Source organism: Salvia hispanica, chromosome 2 (assembly GCF_029641045.1).
Source record: "Salvia hispanica isolate PSC_SH4W2 chromosome 2, Shi_PSC_v1, whole genome shotgun sequence".
NCBI lineage: Eukaryota > Viridiplantae > Streptophyta > Magnoliopsida > Lamiales > Lamiaceae > Salvia > Salvia hispanica.
In genome coordinates, this window is record NC_142693.1 from 6982501 (window position 1) to 7001705 (window position 19205).

The 19205-nt window shown below is 39.4% G+C and overlaps 1 protein-coding gene and 2 pseudogenes across 1 annotated transcript; all 3 read right to left on the reverse strand.

Moving 5' to 3' along the window:
* Positions 1 to 5254: 5254 nt before the first annotated feature.
* LOC125185838 (cytochrome P450 71A1-like) lies at positions 5255 to 6583 on the reverse strand. The gene is made up of 2 exons (XM_089064165.1): positions 5917 to 6583; positions 5255 to 5839 (listed from the first exon to the last, which is right to left on the reverse strand). The coding sequence occupies exons 1-2, from the start codon at positions 6409 to 6411 to the stop codon at positions 5255 to 5257; spliced, it is 1080 nt and encodes a 359-aa protein (XP_088920291.1). The 5' UTR covers positions 6412 to 6583.
* A 1474-nt stretch (positions 6584 to 8057) lies between these two features.
* LOC148931491 (secreted RxLR effector protein 161 pseudogene) lies at positions 8058 to 8756 on the reverse strand (annotated as a pseudogene).
* A 2739-nt stretch (positions 8757 to 11495) lies between these two features.
* On the reverse strand, positions 11496 to 12161 carry LOC148931492 (uncharacterized; annotated as a pseudogene).
* Between the last annotated feature and the right edge of the window lie 7044 nt (positions 12162 to 19205).

Consider the following 19205-nt stretch of genomic DNA (forward strand, 5'->3'; position numbering starts at 1 on the left):
TCCGTATGTCACGCGCGCTATTTTTGCATATCGCGAGTACATTGGCGGCACGTGAAGAGTTCTTCAGAGAAGGGTTCGACGCTGTTGGCCATCCTATCCACACGACGCTCCAGAAATGTACTGCGGCGATCCATCAGCTTGCTACTGGACAAACGGCGGATGCGTTCGACGAATACCTGCACGTCGGAGAATCCACTGGAGACTTTGTTTGTTGAACTTCTGCAAAGGCGTCCGGGCAGCCTTCACCGTCGAATTTCTGAAGAAGCCAACCACCGCAGATTGTCAGTTTCTGCTCCGTCTTCACGAACAAGTGCACAGATTCCCCGGGATGCTCGGGAGTGTCGATTGCATGCATTGGCAATGGAAGAATTGCCCTGTGGCGTGGAGGGGGTCATACACGAGCGGCCACAAAGGCACCCACCCCACCGTTATACTCGAGGCCGTTGCCGACTACCGGCTATGGATTTGGCATGCGTATTTCGGGGTCCCCGGCTCGAACAACGACGTCAACGTACTCAACAACTCCGACCTCTTCGCTGAAGTTCTGAATGGTAAAGCGTCGGCCATCAACTTCATCGCTAATAATCGCCAGTATAAAATGGGGTACTATCTTGCCGACGGCATCTATCCGAAGTGGCCAACCTTTGTGAAGACGTTCAACGGGCCTGCGGACGAAAATCAGTCTCTTTTGCGCAGAAGCAAGAGTCTGCTCGCAAGGATGTGGGGAGAGCGTTCGGGGTTCTCCAAGCTCGATTCAACATTATCAAAGCCCCGGCTCGACAGTGGTTTATGGAGAACATGGTCGGCATCATGTATACGTGCATAATCTTGCACAACATGATTGTCGCCGACGAAGGACCTGAGGTGGGAAATTGGTTCGACCGCAAGTAGTCTGCCTCGAACGGGAGTGCATCCGTCTTTGCAAGAGCGATTGTCTATTCGGGCAAGGACACGTGATTCTACCGCCCACGCCCAACTCCAGGAGGATCTAATGGAGCACATTTGGGCAAAATTTGGCAACCGTTAGATGATCGTCACTAGAGAACTCCTTCTTCTCTTTCTTTGCCTCCATTTTTTTTTATTTGAGTTTAAGTGTGCAATTTGTAATTTCTAGTTTTTTAATTATGTCTTTTTTATTTTTTTAGGTATTTAAATTGTAATTTTATTTTATTTAATGAAGTGTGTTTTTTATTAATTGAATTTGTTGGAATTAAAAATAAAAAATGAAATTGAATGAATAGTTAAGAGATGGTTAAGAGATGGAGGGATGCAGGTGCTGTCTCTTAGTTAAGAGATTAGCTGAAAAGTACAGTGGGGCCCATGAATAGTGAAAAGATGAGACAGTTAAGAGACATATAAGAGACAGCGTTGCGGATGGCCTAAATATGTGAGATTAGAAAATAAATATGTAATGTTAATGAGGACTACTATTTTAAAAATTTGTCATTCTAATAATACATTTTAAAAAATTTATCTTATCCATTATTTTTACTTACTACTATTTCATTAACAATATTAATAGTAAACAGGCAGTCTCATGAACTTCTCCACAATTTTCAATCAAGAACAACGATAAATAAATAACACATCTAGATTTCAATTTAATAGTAGGGGTAACTGCTTTTAAAGTCACCAATTTTCCATGAACTCTGGTTTTTTCCACGAACTTTATTGTCGGTTGCCATTTTTCTATGTCAGGTTTTACAGTTTGATTCAAACTGTTCGTTTCCTATTAAGACGATGTCCAAATTATTTTATCTTACTATTGGTATCTTCTTCTTTGAATTAGCTTCGCGTGGGTACCTTGTACGCCTCAATTGGAACTCGGATGAAGAAGTTATGGCCATTTGATGAAGGCTGCGACCTTTGTGCGACCTTGGAGCTGGAGATGGTGATTGCGGAAAGGTGGCTGATGGAATAAAATAAATCAAAAATTGTGTTAAAAAATGTATTAGGGATAATTTGGTCAGTTGTTAAATATAGTGAAAGAAATAATATGAAAAAAGAATTCAAAATACATAAAAATTCGAAAATCCCTTATTTCGAAAAATTCGCACGCCACGGTCTCATATTTCGAAAGGCCAACGAATTTAATCCCAAAGTTCGAAAGGCCTGCAAATTGAGTCCCTTTTTCCGGAATTTCTCGTTGGTAAACCCTAAGATCTCCCGATAGCATTTTCGTAGCCAAATTTTGAGAAACAGAAAGTAATAGTAGTACCTTAGAAATTTTTGTAGGTTCTCCCGCGGTAACTACAAATGGGCGTGAAGAGTGGCGGAGTTTAGAGCATCTCAAATGGCTTTAGGCCAGCTATAGCCTAGTCAAAAATTCCTCCTGCCATCAGGACAAGAAACTCCTCTAGCCACATCTTCAGGACAAGAAATAGGCCAGCCATAGGCCAGCACAATTATAAAAAACAAATAAATATAATCACGCAAAATACGGAATTAAATTTGCGACACAGATACGAGAAAATGCGATAATTTTATTTATAAACTAAAAAAATGTACAAAAAAAATTAAATAATTTTAAAAAAAATACCATCCTGCTTCCACACACGATCCCCGGCTCACTCCTCGTCGCCGCCGTCGCCGTCGCCGCTACCTGGGATCCCTGAATCTGGCGCAGCTGAGGCCCCATGGTCTCCCCTGGCCCTACGTGCGCGAGCCAAATCTGTCTGCATACTCTGAAGGATCTAAAAAAGAAACCCCTTCTCCAAAGGGTCCTCTGCCGTCTTCCATTGATTGACGATTTTCCACATGTTCTCGGCTGTCGACCTGCCAGTAGGGGGAATCCGACTGGACCTCCTGGGACACTGGGCGACTCCCCTAGAACGGGCCCGTTGCGCCGTCTTTTGACCAACGGGCGGATGCGGCGAGTAAATGATGGAGGAGACGGGAACTCCGGAGCATCGTCGGGGAGCTCGTGGGAACCACCGTTGCTGCTGTAGTCACCGGCATAGTTCAAGCCGCTGCTTCTTCGGCCAGCCAGCAGCGACACCCGCTTGGAACTTCTCAGAGTGCATCAGCACCACATAGCAGTTTTAGTAGGTGAACTCCTTATAAACATTCTTCAAGGGGAACTGCGCCTCCGCCATCCTCCTGACATACTCGTCAGCTTGGTTGATGGTCTTTATGCGGAGGTTGCTGGCGTAGAACCCCGCAAATCGGGAGACCGCAGTCCTGATTCAGTCCCAACCCTTTCGGCACTCCTCCGGGCTGTATGCCTTCCCATGCGAGCAATGCCTCCCGTAGGCTGCTGCAATTTTAGCCCACAAGTTGACGATCCTTTGATTGTTCGAAACGAGGGGATCATCGCAAACAGTCACCCAAGCCTTGGACAGCGTGACGTTCTTCTCATCCGTCCACTTCCTCCGTACACTGTCGTCATCAGCCGGCTGCGACGACTCGCCTACCACCTTTTTGCCCTTTCCCTTCTTCTTCTTCGGTGCGCCCCGACCCCGCCTCCGCCCCCGACCTACTCCCTCTGTATCCCTGGGAGTGTCGTCGTATCGATCGATCGACTTGTTCCAACAACTCCTCTAGGGAGAAAGTGTCATCTCGATGTGTGGGAAAATGCAGTCAAAAAGTCAAGACTGGGACGATAGACATTGTCCCCGCCCGGCTGCACCATCGGCATCCCCTGAATCCCGAGCTGCATCCCCATCATTCCCGGCTGCCACCCGTGCATCACTGGTACCCTCGGCATCCCCTGCCCGCCCTGCCACACCGGCATACTACTAACCCCGGCTACCATCCCCGGCATCATCTGTGGCCAAGGGTACATATTGTAGAACCCGCCCATCGGGTTACATCCACTTCCCACGGGTACCGTGGGAATTTGCGACCCGGACGTCACTGGAGTAGCTGGAGTGGAGCCGTTGTTGTTCTCCATTTAGCGACATTGCTCTTGTACAGAAATTAAGAGAGAGAGATACTCGTTAAAACAAGTGGTGCGAATGAAAATGGCGTTAAAATCGCGTATACATAGAGTCTCGAAAATTAAAAAAAAAGGGGCGCTCGCCGCTCGCTAGCCGATCGGGATGCTACAATGGCGGCCAGCGGGTCGGCGTGCGCTAGCCGATTTACTCGCCAATTTTGCGCTCGCCGGTCGCAATGGTCGGCTAGCGGACCGGCGAGCGCGCGCGGAGCGGCTAGCCGGTCAGCTAGCTGACATTGGAGATGCTCTTATAGGAATGATGCTTGTAATTTTACAGTTTTATAAGGAGTGGATCGACCTTCTGATTTTCAATCAAGACTTGAAATAAGTAATATGGATTACCAAACATTAATATAGGATAATTAAGGTTTATTTACTATAGTGTATCAAATAAAGATATTATATTTTTAACAATCCACGCTTGGATAGAAAAAATACCGTTAATAATAAATTATTTTATGGAGTATTACATGTAGACTAGTGATAAAATGCAAAATGTAAATATCGTACAAACTTCAAACTATTATCCGGACCGTTAAAAAATATCAACAGATGACAAAATAACATCAATAGAAGATGTCCACACATTGTCAATACAGCATCAATCGTTGACATTTCTCGTTGATGTTATTTTGTCATTTGTTGACATTTTCTAACGGTCAAGATCATAGTTTGAAGTTTGTACAATATTTAGAGTTTGCAATTCATCTCATTGACAAGATGTATTAAATGGCGTCATTTGAATAGCCAAATGTTTTGTTCGCATGATATTTTTCGTTTGCCAAAAGTATGCTCCCTTCGCCCAATAGAAATAGGGTATTTGGGATTGGCAAGAGTTTTAATGTGTAATTGGTAAAGTAAGAGAGAAGGAGAAAAAGTAGATGAAATTGTGTAGTGGATTGTGGGTCTCATAGATGATAAAGGAAAAAAAAAGGAGAAAAGGTTTCCATAAATGGATATTGACTATTTCTATGCGACGGACGAAAAAGGAAATATGACATATTTCTATGGGACTGAAGGAGTATAATAATTTCTCCCAAATCATAGGCTACGGGATAATAAGAATAATGACAAAGTTATGATACAATTGGTCAGTTTTTATGATAGACCAGAATTTGACTAAATTTCATGATTTTTTTTAGCCATTTATTCTTATATATCTAATCTTTTTCACATAAAAGATCAATATGGAGTATAATTTAAGAAGAAAAAAGGCATGAGTAAATTAATCTCATTCATATGATTATGATGATGTAGGTAAGCGGTGGATTCATTTTGTTAGAATCCTCTATTTGCATAGATCTAAAACACTAAAGTTTATATGGCAACCTTAGCAATAAGACGAAGAGCATTCTTCTTATGCAGTGTTGGTCCAGGCTTAGTTTCGAAATCAATATCCTCTCCCTTAGGCAATTCCCAATTAAATTTGTATACAAGATTTGCCAATGCAAGTTCCAGCTCGGCAATCGCCATTCCCATTCCCGGACACCCTCTTCTCCCGAATCCAAAGGTAATCAACTCCGGAATCTGACCGTCCTCCAAGAACCTCTCCGGCATGAACTCATCTGCGTTTTCCCACGTGGCGGGATCTCTTCCAATAGCCCAAGCATTGATATACACCATACTTCCGCCTTCAATTTCATAACCATTTACACTACACTTATTAGTAGTCTCTCTTGGCAATAAAAGTGGAGCCGGTGGATACATTCTCAAACTCTCTTTTACAACTGCCCTCAAATATGAAAGTTGCTCTATGTCTTGTTTATTGATCATATCTTTCTTTCCGCCCAACCGCCTTATCTCCTCTTGCAACTTCTTCATCACCAAAGGCTTCTCCATCAATGCCGTCATTGTCCACTCTAGAGCAATTGCTGCCGTGTCACTGCCTCCGGTTACCAAATCCTACATAATTAATCACTTCAAATATCATTATAAATATTTGGATGCATGTAAATTTCAAAATTATTAGAAATCATTACCATTAGTACACCTTTGATGTGGTTTATTGTAGGAGCAAAGGAAGAGGATCCATTTTCTTTAATCCTTAACATAATATTGATGAAGTCACCATCCATCGATTTAGGCCTATTCGGATTCATATGTTCTTCAATCAGTTCTTGATAAAAAAAATCCAAGTTGTGAAAATTCTTATCAAGCTTTGCAGCCATTCCAGAGAGGCGATCAATCCATCGAAGCCAAGGCAAGTAATCCTCCACAAAAAAACCTCCAAGTACGTGCTGAGTTTCATCAAGAAGATCCTTGAAACGATCCTTTTCACAGATCTTCCCAAACGCAATCCTGGAGAGGATATTAGTTAAAAGTGACATCGAGGTATCACTGAAATTGACGACGGTGGAAGAAGAGGCATCTCTAGCAATCTTCTCCACCATCTTGCTCACTTCGTCTCTCAAAATGGGGTGAAATGATTGAACTTGCTTGGCGCTAAAGAGATGGAGGTTGGAGATCTTCCTCATCTCCCTCCACGTGTCGTTGTAGGAAAACCCGATGTCTAGGTGGTTATATGTCAGCCTCTTCGCGGCGACAACAGAAGGTCGTCTTGAGAAAACGGCATCGTTAGATTTCGTAATCTCTTTCACTGCTTCTGCCGAGGAAATCACAATGAGGCGTCGGATTCCGAGCTTGAGCAACATGATGTTGGGTTTTCTTGTATTCATCTAATGAGCGCAGCGGAAATTGCATACAAGAATACAGATCTAGATTCATAATCATATTGCAAGTTGAGCATGTAAAACACAACGGAACTAAATCTTACTTGTTGTGTTGTTTTCTTCTGCGATTGAATCCTGCAAGTTGAATCCACTACTATCGAGGTCCACGTGCAATCCAATCCGATGCAGGAACTATCCCGGTACAATTGCTCCGTAGAAGAATGCTAGGAATTCTCTCTACAAAGCTTTACGTATTTTCTCTCTAATGTTACGCTATTTCTCATGTCCCACAATGGAGAATAAATAACCATTATATAGATGAAGAGTCACTAGGGTTTCATGATTGTTGGGCTTATGAACTAATATAATTATAGCCCAACTATAATTAATTAATCCATATTAATCTAATTCTAGCCCATTTCCTTTCAATCTCCCACTTGGACTAGCATTAGATATAATACGCAGTTCCAACTTTGTACCCTTGAGCGGATCAAAATACACTTATAGTGTGACCCTTTAGGCCCTCATTATCGACGACGATCTAATCGAAGTCTGCACAAAACTCCTAGACTGCGTTGGCAGCGTAGCTCGATATATGAAGGACGTTTACGTGAATTCGGTAAACAAGCCTCTACATAAAGTTTATAGTAATATCCTTTCATTCACGAACCACCCGATTGAGCCTAAGATTTGCTATGTGTCATCCAAATAGCTCAATCACTTTATCTCATCTTTATTAAATGACCCATTAGATCATATTCAATTACTTTAATTGAATATATCTTTCGCATTGGCCAATGACTTAGTGGTCAAGTAATATAGAGAATTTGAGTGTTCTCTCGAAATTCTAATCGAGGAATGAATCTCAATCTTGGCTCAACTACCATTTTCATTTATCTTATGATATACCCAACACAGGTCCGTGTCTCAATCCTCCTTTGGGAGGCAAAGCGTTGGACAAGATCAAAGCACACCACTCAACAAACAAAATGTGTAATGACCTCAGATCCAAGGACTATTACATACTTCATGCACTAATAAACTGTAGACACTTAACAAAACAGTTTAATAGTAGGGTATACCAATACTCTCCAAAGTATATCATGTGTCCATCACGAGTATCAAATATCTCATAGCTGTGAGAACAACTACATTCTCGAAGAATGTGATGCAAACCCCATGCTAACCTATAACATATCATCAATATCCCATTCTTGATGATCATTGGTTAGGGCTATTTTAGAATTATACTATATCATTAATGTCTCACCCCATTAACGACAGTCACAATTCAAGGGAACAAATATTTAGAATAAAGACAAACATTTAAACAATTATTCCAATAAGTGCACAAAACCCATAGAAAATAAAATTTTCATAGAATGTGATCAAGTAATAATGTCTCAATACAAAATGTTTCTAAGACATATAAAACTTCAACTCCCACTGATTCAAAGCCATCTACCAACATGCTTAACACCTAAGCTCTCAAAGTGCTTGTTGTGTTTTGCTATACATAACGGTTTAGTGAAAGGATCAGCTAAATTATCATCAGTGGGTACTCTTTCTAATTTTATGTCGCCTCTTTCAATTATTTCTCTGATCAGATGATATCTTCTAGGAACATGCTTGTTCCTGTTCGTAGCTCTGGGTTCTTTTGCTTGCGCAACAGCACCAGTGTTGTCACAGTACAAAGGTATTGCACTACTGGCACTCGGAACAACACCCAGTTCCTTAACGAACTCTAACAAAGCAACAGCTTCTTTGGCAGCTTCAGATGCAGCAATATACTCGGCTTCGGTGGTGGAATCGGCAGTTGTACCTTGTTTGGAACTATTCCAACTCACTGCTCCACCATTGAGGATAAAAACATATCCAGACTGAGACTTATAGTCGTCATGGTCTGTTTGGAAACTAGCATCAGTATACCCAGTAACTGATAACTCTGGTTGTCCACCATAGACTAAGAAATATTCTTTAGTCCTTCTAAGGTACTTAAGAATAGTCTTAACAGTTTTCCAATGTTCCTCACCGGGATTTTGCTGAAATCTGCCTGTCATGCTAAGCGCATAGGCCACATCTGGCCTAGTAGATATCATGGCATACATAATAGATCCTATAGCCGAAGCATATGGAATCCTCTTCATGTTGTCTCTTTCTTTGTCATTAGAAGGACAATCCTTCTTTGACAATACAATGCCATGTCCCATAGGAAGAAAACCTTTCTTAGAATTCTCCATTGAGAAGCGCCTTAACAACTTGTCTATGTATGTGGATTGTGATAATCCCAACATCCTATTTGGTCTATCTCGATAGATCTTAATTCCAAGGATATAGGAAGCATCACCCAGATCCTTCATCAGAAAGGATCTAGACAACCACTCTTTCACGGATTGCATCATGGAACGATCGCTTCCCATAATCAAGATGTCATCAACATATATGATAAGGTATACGACGTTTCCATTTTCGCGTTTACTATAAACACATGGATCCTCTTTGCTTCTGACAAAACCAAACGATTTGATTGTTCTGTCAAAACAAATATTCCAACTCCTCGAAGCTTGCTTAAGTCCATAAATGGACTTCTTTAGCTTGCACACTGCATTCGGCCTTTCTTTCGATACAAAACCTTCAGGTTGTGTCATATAGACATCGCCTTCTAATTCTCCATTGAGAAATGCGGTTTTGACATCCATTTGCCAAATATCAAAATTGTAGTATGCAGCAATTGCCTTGATCTTAGCAACTGGCGAAAAGGTTTCATCATAGTCAATGCCTTCGCGCTGACTATAACCCTTTGCCACTAACCTAGCCTTGTAGGTTTGTACTTTGCCATCTGCATCTCTCTTCTTTTTGAAGATCCATTTGCAGCCTATAGGGTAAACCCCATCTGGCAAGTCAACTAGTTCCCAGACTAAGTTGAAGTACATCGAGTCCATTTCAGATATCAAGGCTTCTAGCCACTTCTCTCGATCGGTGTCTGACACCGCCTCGGCATAGGTCTTAGGCTCATCGTCATCTAAATCAACTTCATCATCTTGGTTCTCAACCATTAGATTTAGTCTCTCAGGTGGACGACGAGTCCTTCTAGGCCTATTGAGTTGGTTTTGCTCTGGATCAGGCTGTTCATTCTGTATGTGAGAAGGTTCAGGAATATCACTATGATCTTCTTGAGGTGGAGGTGATGCAACTATTGCATTATCTTGTCTTTGATGCATCTCATTGTCTTGAGGTGGTCCCTCGAGAGTCTCTCTAAGGTCCTCTCTAAGAGTAATTTCCCCTCCCAATAGATCATCAAAAACTTCCACTGAGTTATTGTCCAATCCAGTGGATAATCCCTCATCCTCAATGTTATCTTGTGGTTCTTGAATTTCTTCAAGATCTACTATATTTTGACCTTGTTCCTTGGAGACGTAACTGTCTTCAAGAAACGTCACATTCCTAGAGATTATCACCTTGTGATCTCCAGGGCAGTAGAACTCATATCCTTTAGTTTCTTTAGGATATCCCACAAAATAACATTTCTCACTTTTAGTTTCCAATTTATCAGTCATCATTTTCTTAACAAAAGCTGGACAACCCCAGGTCCGGATATGGTTAAGACTTGCTTTCTTGCCACACCATAACTCATATGGTGTTTTCTCAACTGATTTAGAGGGAACCCTATTTAGAATGTAAATAGCCGTTAGTAAGGCATGGCCCCATAGGAATAAAGGGAGACTGGCGAAGCTCATCATGGATCGAACCATATCTAATAATGTTCGATTTCTCCTTTCAGATACTCCATTCATTTGAGGTGTACCAGGAGGTGTCCAGTCTGACTGGATTCCATGTGACTTCAAGTAATCAAGAAATTCTCGGCTCAAGTATTCCCCTCCTCGATCTGATCGAAGAGTCTTGATACTTTTCCCAAGTTGTTTCTCAACTTCACACTTAAACTCTTTAAATTTCTCGAAGGCCTCGGATTTATGTTTCATAAGATACACATATCCATACCTTGACAAATCATCAATAAAAGTTATGAAGTACGAATAACCACCTCTTGCTTGAGTTGGAAACGGTCCACACACATCTTTGTGAATTAACTCTAGCAAATCCTTAGCACGCACCCCTTTCCCAGAAAATGGTTTACTTGTCATTTTTCCTTTGAGACAGAATTCACAAGCTCCGTATGGTTCTAAATCAAATGAAGTGAGATAGTCTAACTTTCTCAATCTTGCTATTCTTTTCTCATTAATATGACCAAGTCTGCAATGCCATAGATAAGTTGCATTATTCGTATTACATAGCTTAGGTCTTTTGTTTTGCACATTGAAAATATTTCGTTTGTATTCAAGCATATATAATCCATTTTCAAGAGCGGCATTTCCATAAAACAATCCATTAAAAGAAAACGAGCATCTGCTGTTTGCAAAATGGAAGGAAAAACCTTCAATGTCTAACATCGGAATGGAAATAATATTCTTAGAAATAACTGGAACGAAATAACAATTGAACAATTCTAGTCTATGTCCTGAGGGAAGATCCAATCTGTAAGTCCCCACGCATTCGGCAGCAACTCTTGCTCCATTCCCAACACGCAAATCAACTTCCCCAGGCCTCACTTTCCTGCAGTCACTTAGACCCTGCACATTATTACAAATGTGTGAGCCACAAGCTGTATCTAATACCCAAGATTGTGATTTATTCATAGACATATTTATCTCAATGACAAACATACCTGAGCTCCCACTTTCTGCACCTTGTGCCTTGAATTTTGGGCAGTCTCTCTTCCAGTGTCCCTTTTCATGACAGAAAAGACACTCATCCTTTGATAACTTCGACTTCTTCTTAGCCCCTCCACTCTTAGGCTTTAGAACAACATCCTTAGATGCTATCTTCTTCTGTTGCTGCTTATTCTTCCCTTTGGAAGACTTCGCAGAAGAGCTCACCATGAGCACAGATTTTACCTTAGTAGTGGAAGACTCATAAGTCTTAAGCATGTTGTGCAACTCTGGCAGCCCAACCTTCGTGTTGTTCATGTTGAAATTCACAATGAAATTCTCAAAACTACTAGGAAGAGACTGAAGAATTAGATTTGTTGAGACATTTGCGGGAAGCACCGTTCCAATCGATGCTAACCTCTCAATCAAACCAATCATTTTCAGCACATGCTCAGAAACCTTGCCTCCATCATGAAGCTTGCACTTGAAGAGATCGCGAAGTATCTCATACTCCATAGTTTGAGCTTGTGAAGCATACAAACTCTCCAAGTGTTTAACCATCTCATATGGAAGCATGTGCTCATGTTGTCTTTGAAGTTCCAAACTCATGGATGACAACATGATGCACTGAGCATCATTTGCATTTTCAACATGTTTCTCATGAGCAGCTGCGTCAAACGTAGCAAACTCAGAAGATTCCTTACTGGGAACGACACCAATTGGTTTGTCCAAGACATAATCAATTTTGTCATGCCTTAGCACCAAGCGCAAACAACGGAGCCAATCCGTGAAATTTGACCCAATCAATTTGTGTGTTTCCATCAAGCACTTGTAAGTCAAGTTTGACATTTTATCTGAACAGAAAAATACAATGAAAAGTAAATTAGAAAAGCATATAAAGATCACATTCGTATCTCTAATCAAACAAGAGTTTATTGTATTGATTAGCTCCCACTAATTTTAACATATATTATGTCCCCCAAACATAAAATACGAATTTATATCAAATATAAATTTTAGTGGTCCAAGATCCAAGTCCATATCATCGCAGCCCCTGCTTTGGCTGATCACTACAGTAATATTACAAGGTAGGCCTCTAAGCCAATTGCAACAACTATTTTGCAATTCTTGGTTTATTAATCCAATTAATATGCATCCATAAACTATTTAGGTCGCTTTGGCTTTACTAAACAATTTAAGCAAGTCAACCCCATCACACGATGCCAACTATGCATCTATGAATGAGCCTAGACCTTGTGGATTTAGAGTAAACGCTTTGGCGTAAAACTCGTGGTCGAAAAGGCTAGGAACATCAAACAATTATGATGGACGATGCATTTGTTTCAAAAACAAGACTTATATTTTATGGGGAAAAGTGTGATACTAGTTATGTGAATATAATATCCAATATTAAATTTCAAACAATTACTGGGCGCCGCCTACCCAGGCATAGTATAACACGGACTACAAATACTGGGCGCCGCCTACCCAGACATAGTATAACACGGACTACACATACTGGGCGCCGCCTACCCAGACAATAAAACGGTCTCTAACTACTATAGTTAAAATAAATAAGCATAAATCAAATAGCATGCTTATCACATAGGATATCAAATAATGCTCAACAAATAAAATCAAATTTTATTCTTTAATTAAATGTGGACTAATAATACACATTAATTCTAAATTAATATAAATTTTAATTTATCAATCTAATTGAAAATCAATTATGTAATTGAGATTATACATAGTATAAACAGGCTACTGCCTCACGCCCATGTACAATGATGCAATAATAAAATAAACAGCCCAACTGCTTATTATTGTGTAGCCAAACTTATTTAAAACCGACCCAGTCATGTTAATTAAATCTTGGCCCATATTTGCATCACCCTTCACAAACAAACGCCACTGACATTTATTGCGAAGAATCAGTTGTCGTCAATTACCGTCTCCACAAGCAACAACATTGATGCCGACTTCGGTGGAGCGAAAAAACGGAATGAAAACTGATTTGAGTTATAAGTCTCAAAAGCTTTGGAATAAATAATATTCATTATCTGCACCATTTTGGAGTAAGAAATTGAATCCAATTCAAAATTAATTGCGTAAAACAATTCCGAAAACAGTTCATAACTTTCAAAATTTAAGTTTCCAAAACCAATTTCGCAGCTTTTAATTTTAAAAGATTTTGACATATAAACTTGAGTTTGGCCATTGGTTTTTGCAAAGTCACTTTTCGTTTATAAAGAATTGAAGTTTACATAATCAAATAAGAAATCTAATTTCTCAGAAATCAGTGCAGAATTTTTCAAAATTTTCGGATTCGAAGTTCGAAACTTTAAATCCGTAAACAATTATAGTTTTCATTTATTTTCCAAAAATTTTCAATTACATGAACACGGTTAATCCACAACTAATTAGCAAACAAAATAATTATGAATCGAGCCCCGGGCTCTGATACCACTGTTGGGTTTTCTTGTATTCATCTAATGAGCGCAGCGGAAATTGCATACAAGAATACAGATCTAGATTCATAATCATATTGCAAGTTGAGCATGTAAAACACAACGGAACTAAATCTTACTTGTTGTGTTGTTTTCTTCTGCGATTGAATCCTGCAAGTTGAATCCACTACTATCGAGGTCCACGTGCAATCCAATCCGATGCAGGAACTATCCCGGTACAATTGCTCCGTAGAAGAATGCTAGGAATTCTCTCTACAAAGCTTTACGTATTTTCTCTCTAATGTTACGCTATTTCTCATGTCCCACAATGGAGAATAAATAACCATTATATAGATGAAGAGTCACTAGGGTTTCATGATTGTTGGGCTTATGAACTAATATAATTATAGCCCAACTATAATTAATTAATCCATATTAATCTAATTCTAGCCCATTTCCTTTCACATGACGGGGCCGTATTGCTTCGAGAGGCGCTGGAAGTACTTGTATTGAAATTGGCCGTCGATTTGGTGGAAATTGCCGATCAACGGCAACCCCGGTGGGCCCGGTGGTGTGAGTTTAGGTTTTTGTGTTTGGAAGTAGAGAATCAAAATTATGGGAAGAGAGAAGAAGAATAAAATAAGTGACATCATTTTAAGTCTCTTCGTTTTATTTGGGATGCAATACTTTCAATAAACTCTTATAAATAGGATACACATTTTTGAGAGATCGTATTATTTTATCAATATAATAAAAATAATAACGTGGAATTTTAGTAATTCTATTTGCATTTATATTGTTCTCAGCTGCGGCCCAAGTCCCAACAACTTATGTTTAATATAATCAAAACAAATATGTTGACCAAGCTTTTTTCAAAATACCAAGTGGGGTTTGGAGCCGTAATTATTTAAAAGTTGTGTGGTAAATTCCATTATCATTAATTATATAGAGGCATGGATATTGTGCAATCTATTTCCATTTTTTCTTTTAGCTGTTGCCATCAACTTGTGTTTTATAATGACAAAGTTATGATATAATTGGTCATTTTAGAAAGCTACGCGATAGGCCAGATTTGACAAGCTTCATGATTTTTTTAGCCATTTGTTCTTATATATTTAATCTTTTTTACGTAAAACATCAATATGTTGTATAATTTTTTTTCTTTTCAATTTTAATACATGTATTACTTATAGATATAAGAGGACGGACGCTATGGAACTCCATAAAATTGGCCTCTAAGGCTGACTTACTTTTATGGATTCATTAATTATCGTTCTGTTAGGGAGATTCAATATATAGAACAGAAAAACGGATATCTGAAAGTCGTGATAATCACTTTCAGATCAAATCAATTTCGGTGGTTCTACCAAACTTATTTGATCAGATAAAATTCAAAGAAATCAGAAAATTCATATGTGTATATGAGAGCTATGAACCAGAAGAATTGATCAGATTTTGAAGAAGACGAACCGGTGCAGCTGTTGACGAAACAGTGCATCCGTTGGGAAGATTAACCGAAAATAACTGATTTTCAAAAGGTTTCTGAAATTGCAAATTAGTCCTTTGACTTTCAGAAATTATATTTTCGGATGAATTTCTAATACAGCTCGACCCCAGCCAAGGGCTCTGCCCCTTGGACCCCGCTACTCGGGGGGCGCTGCCCCCGGACCCCGTTCATTTGTTTAGGGGCTTCGCCCCTAACATCATAATGAATTCAAATAAGTGTGCACTCCGCACCTCCATACTTAAATGATGTATCATTATAACAATAACCGATCAATCAAATTTATCCAATTACACTAAAATATCCAACACGTTCTCCTTAACCTAGATAATAGAAAAGAGTAGGAGTACTATAGAATTGAAAGAGGAGGTATTTAGGAAAAGAGAAAAAGGCATGAGTAAATTAATATTTTTCATATGATTATGATTATGATAACGTAGGTAAGCGGTGGATTCATTTTATTCCATTTCATATGATGCAACGCCCCTTTTTCGTGAAGATCTATATCTGGCTAATTATTCATTAACTTAAATATGTTTTTTTTCCTTAATACTATTATCATTAGGTAGGCTTAGAATATTATTAGGCTTTGGAAAACAAGACGCTTATAACTCAACCAAACACCCCCGCAAATACTCAAGAGCTTATAAAGATGAAGAATTCTAGTTAGAGTCAGCAAAATAGAAGAGCAGTGAAACTGAAAAAGTATACATTATAAATAACACATCATATTAGGGCTATTTTTATAAATAACAAACCATATCAGAGACGGAATAATAAGGAAATAGTTCATACTTTTCAGAGAGATGTATTTAATAAGTCTATATTTACCTATAATAATGTACCTTTGTTTTTAGAAGAACTTAATATATGTGAGACGGTTGCGAGCAGAGGCGGGCGGGATGAGACAGCACACAGCACATGTGAGATGAGAGCGAAAATTAGCAGCCGCAAGCCAAGCACACGTCTTAGCCACTTAGATGGTGCCATTGGCATTGCTGACACTCCCGAAATGTGAGCATTTTCAAAACAAGATTTTATTTATGAAAATCAATTAAAAAATAAACATGTGTCAAAATTCATAATGACTCATACTTAAGTTGGCCCTGAATAGGAAAAAAAATACTACGAAGTACTCCCTCTGTCCCACTAGAAATGAAACGTTTTCCTTTTTGGGTTGTCTCATTAAAAATGAAACGTTTCTTAAAATAGAAATAACTTTCTCTCTACTTTTTCATCTCTCTTACTTTACTCTCTCTTCTTTAACTCACAAAGCAACACTACATAAAATCCTGTGCCGAAAAGCAAACGTTTCATAATTATTGGGATGGAGGGAGTACTACTTAATTTGTGGAGTAAGATATAGTACTGTAGTACTTAAGTAAATCCTACACATTCGGAAAGTTTGTAGTACTAGTATAAATTATTTTCTCGCCCTGTTTGTTAGTGTATTCATTTTGGCATACACTCTGAGTAAATTAATACATATAGCAACCAAATTGATTCTACATCAAGTGTCACTAGTTCCTGAATTGTGAGTGATATGTACTGTGTACATTTTAAATTTTTCGTCCATTTCAATTTGTTGGTTTAAGATTAAGTTTGATTTGTGTATCCCATGTGTACAATTAATTCAACGTTATAGTTATATAGTACATTATAACATGTATAATAATTCGTTGATGATTAAATTTGCATTATAGTTTGTGTATGTGTACAGTGTATATGTAGTTCGCTATCTTATCTAGTAGACACGACTCATACAAAAACTAAAATATAACCAAGTATTATAATTCGTTGATAATTAAATTTGCGTTATAGCTAGTGGATGTGTATATGCAGTTCGCGATCTTATCCAGTAGACACCACTCAAACAAAAACTAAAAAATGTGACAGTTCTTTTTCTATTCTTCTCTCCCCATAATCACTAAAATCTAAACATGCCAACAAACTCATACAGCCGGACCCACCAGCGCTATCGTTCATCGGCAATCTACAGTCTACACCAGTTAATTTGACCATTGGTCTCCGCCACCTCTCCAACAAGTAGCTAGATCCCCGTCATGTCCCTCAAGCTAGGATTCCGCCTTGGTTCTAGGATTCCGCCTTGGTTCAGATGAATTTACCTTATTTTTACCAAAAATTTATACATGTGATCACGGTTGCGAGTGGTGTTGTATGAGCTGATAGTATGAGACAACTCATGTGAAAGGAAAAACTGGCGACCGCTCGTCTGACATACGTGTGGTGCATGTTGCACGCTCAGCCACTGAGATGGTGTCATTGCCGACATACCTTTGTAACACCCCGACTTTTTCTCCATTTTTATTTGTCTTGAAAGGACATCGAACTGTTTTTAAAGCCGATCTTTCACCCCAATTCTTATAGTAAAATAATATACATTTTGGGCCTATAGAATTTATTAAATTCTTTTTGAAGAAAACCCTTTGTTATGAGCCAAAGTCAGTTATTAAATTTCCATCTTGAGCCCACTTGAATATGCAACCAATTATCAGGATTTAAACGCCAGATTAGTTTCACAATTTTTCTTCCACAAAATCCGGAACAAATCGGTTTTTACCTCCCCATGATTCCATGAAATCGGTTTTCTACATAAATATATCTCCCCATGACTTCACGTATCATCAGATTCAATATTCCAAGAAAAATCAGAGAGTTAGAAATTTAGAGATAGAGAGAGGGAGAGTCGAGAGGGAGAGGGAGGTCGACGGTGGCGCGAGTTGGAGGTTGCAGGCGACAACGGTAGAATTGGTTGAGAGAGAGAGAGAGTGTGCGGCTAGGATGGACGGTTGCGATGGGAGTGGGGCAGCGAAGAGAGTGCTTGAAGAGGGGGTTTAACGAGGATTTTTTTGTGAAGTTGAGCGAGGGGAAAGCGAGGGAGAGACAGCGTTGGCTGCCGGAATCTTCGGTGGTCTCGTTAATATCAGATTTTAGACGGCGGAAACTTCAGTCTTGCAACGCGACCGCAGCTGCTGTGACCGAACTCGACGGCGACGGAGAAACAGTGGCGGCAATGGCAGATGGCGGCGACGGAGCCCCACCAGGCCGCGTGATGGGAGGCGACTGAATTGAGGTGATGTGCACTGTGCAGAGAGAGCCGGGTGCAGCGAGGCATTGTCGCACGCAGGCGACGAATTTCTCTCTCTCAGGAGGAAGAGAGAGGCGGCGCTGCCGCTCGGAAAGAGAAAAGGGAATCCCACTTTGGGATTTCACGTAAGGTTTAAAAAATTGAGGATTTAGTCTAGTTTTATTTAATGTTGGGTCTAATGAATTAATTAATCTTATTCATATGATTATGATGACGTCGGTAAGCGGTGGATTCATTTTATTAGAATCCTTAGTTCCATTATCACTAATTATATAGAGGCATGGACATTGTGCAATTTATTTTTATTTTTTTCTCTTTAACTATTCAGCGAGGTGAAATTCGCCGGAATTGTTCCGGTGCCGGTGGCGTCGATCACCGACGGCTCCGCTTGCTGCAGTAGCCACTCAATCATCTCGCCGTCCGATTTGTGACCTAATTAATGATATATTATTGTCAATATATTTGTTTTGTTTTATTAGGAATAATAAATGGAATAATAATTAATGATATAATTAATGACTTAAAAATCATAATTAAGAGCTTTAATTGGTCAAAATTGGGTTAAACCCGTTGACTGTTATAAAATTAACGGAATTGTAAACGGAGGACTAATTGCGATCCGATTTGAAATGTACAAGACCAAAAAATTCAAAAGATAAAGTTTAGGACCAAAATCGTAAAATGGTCATATGTTCAGGACCAGTTTTGGCCTTTACTCTTTAAATAACAAATCATATTAGGGCTAATTTTATAAATAACAAACCATATCAGAGACGGAATAATAAGAAAATAGTTCATACTTTTCAGAGATAGTCGCGATTTTATCTAGT

Coding starts and splice junctions, on each gene's coding strand:
- LOC125185838 (XM_089064165.1), bottom strand. CDS start 6,411: ATGAGGAAGATCTCCAACCTCCATCTCTTTAGCGCCAAGCAAGTTCAA. Junction 5,840..5,916: donor ACATCAAAGGTGTACTAATG/GTAATGATTTCT, acceptor TTAATTATGTAG/GATTTGGTAACCGGAGGCAG.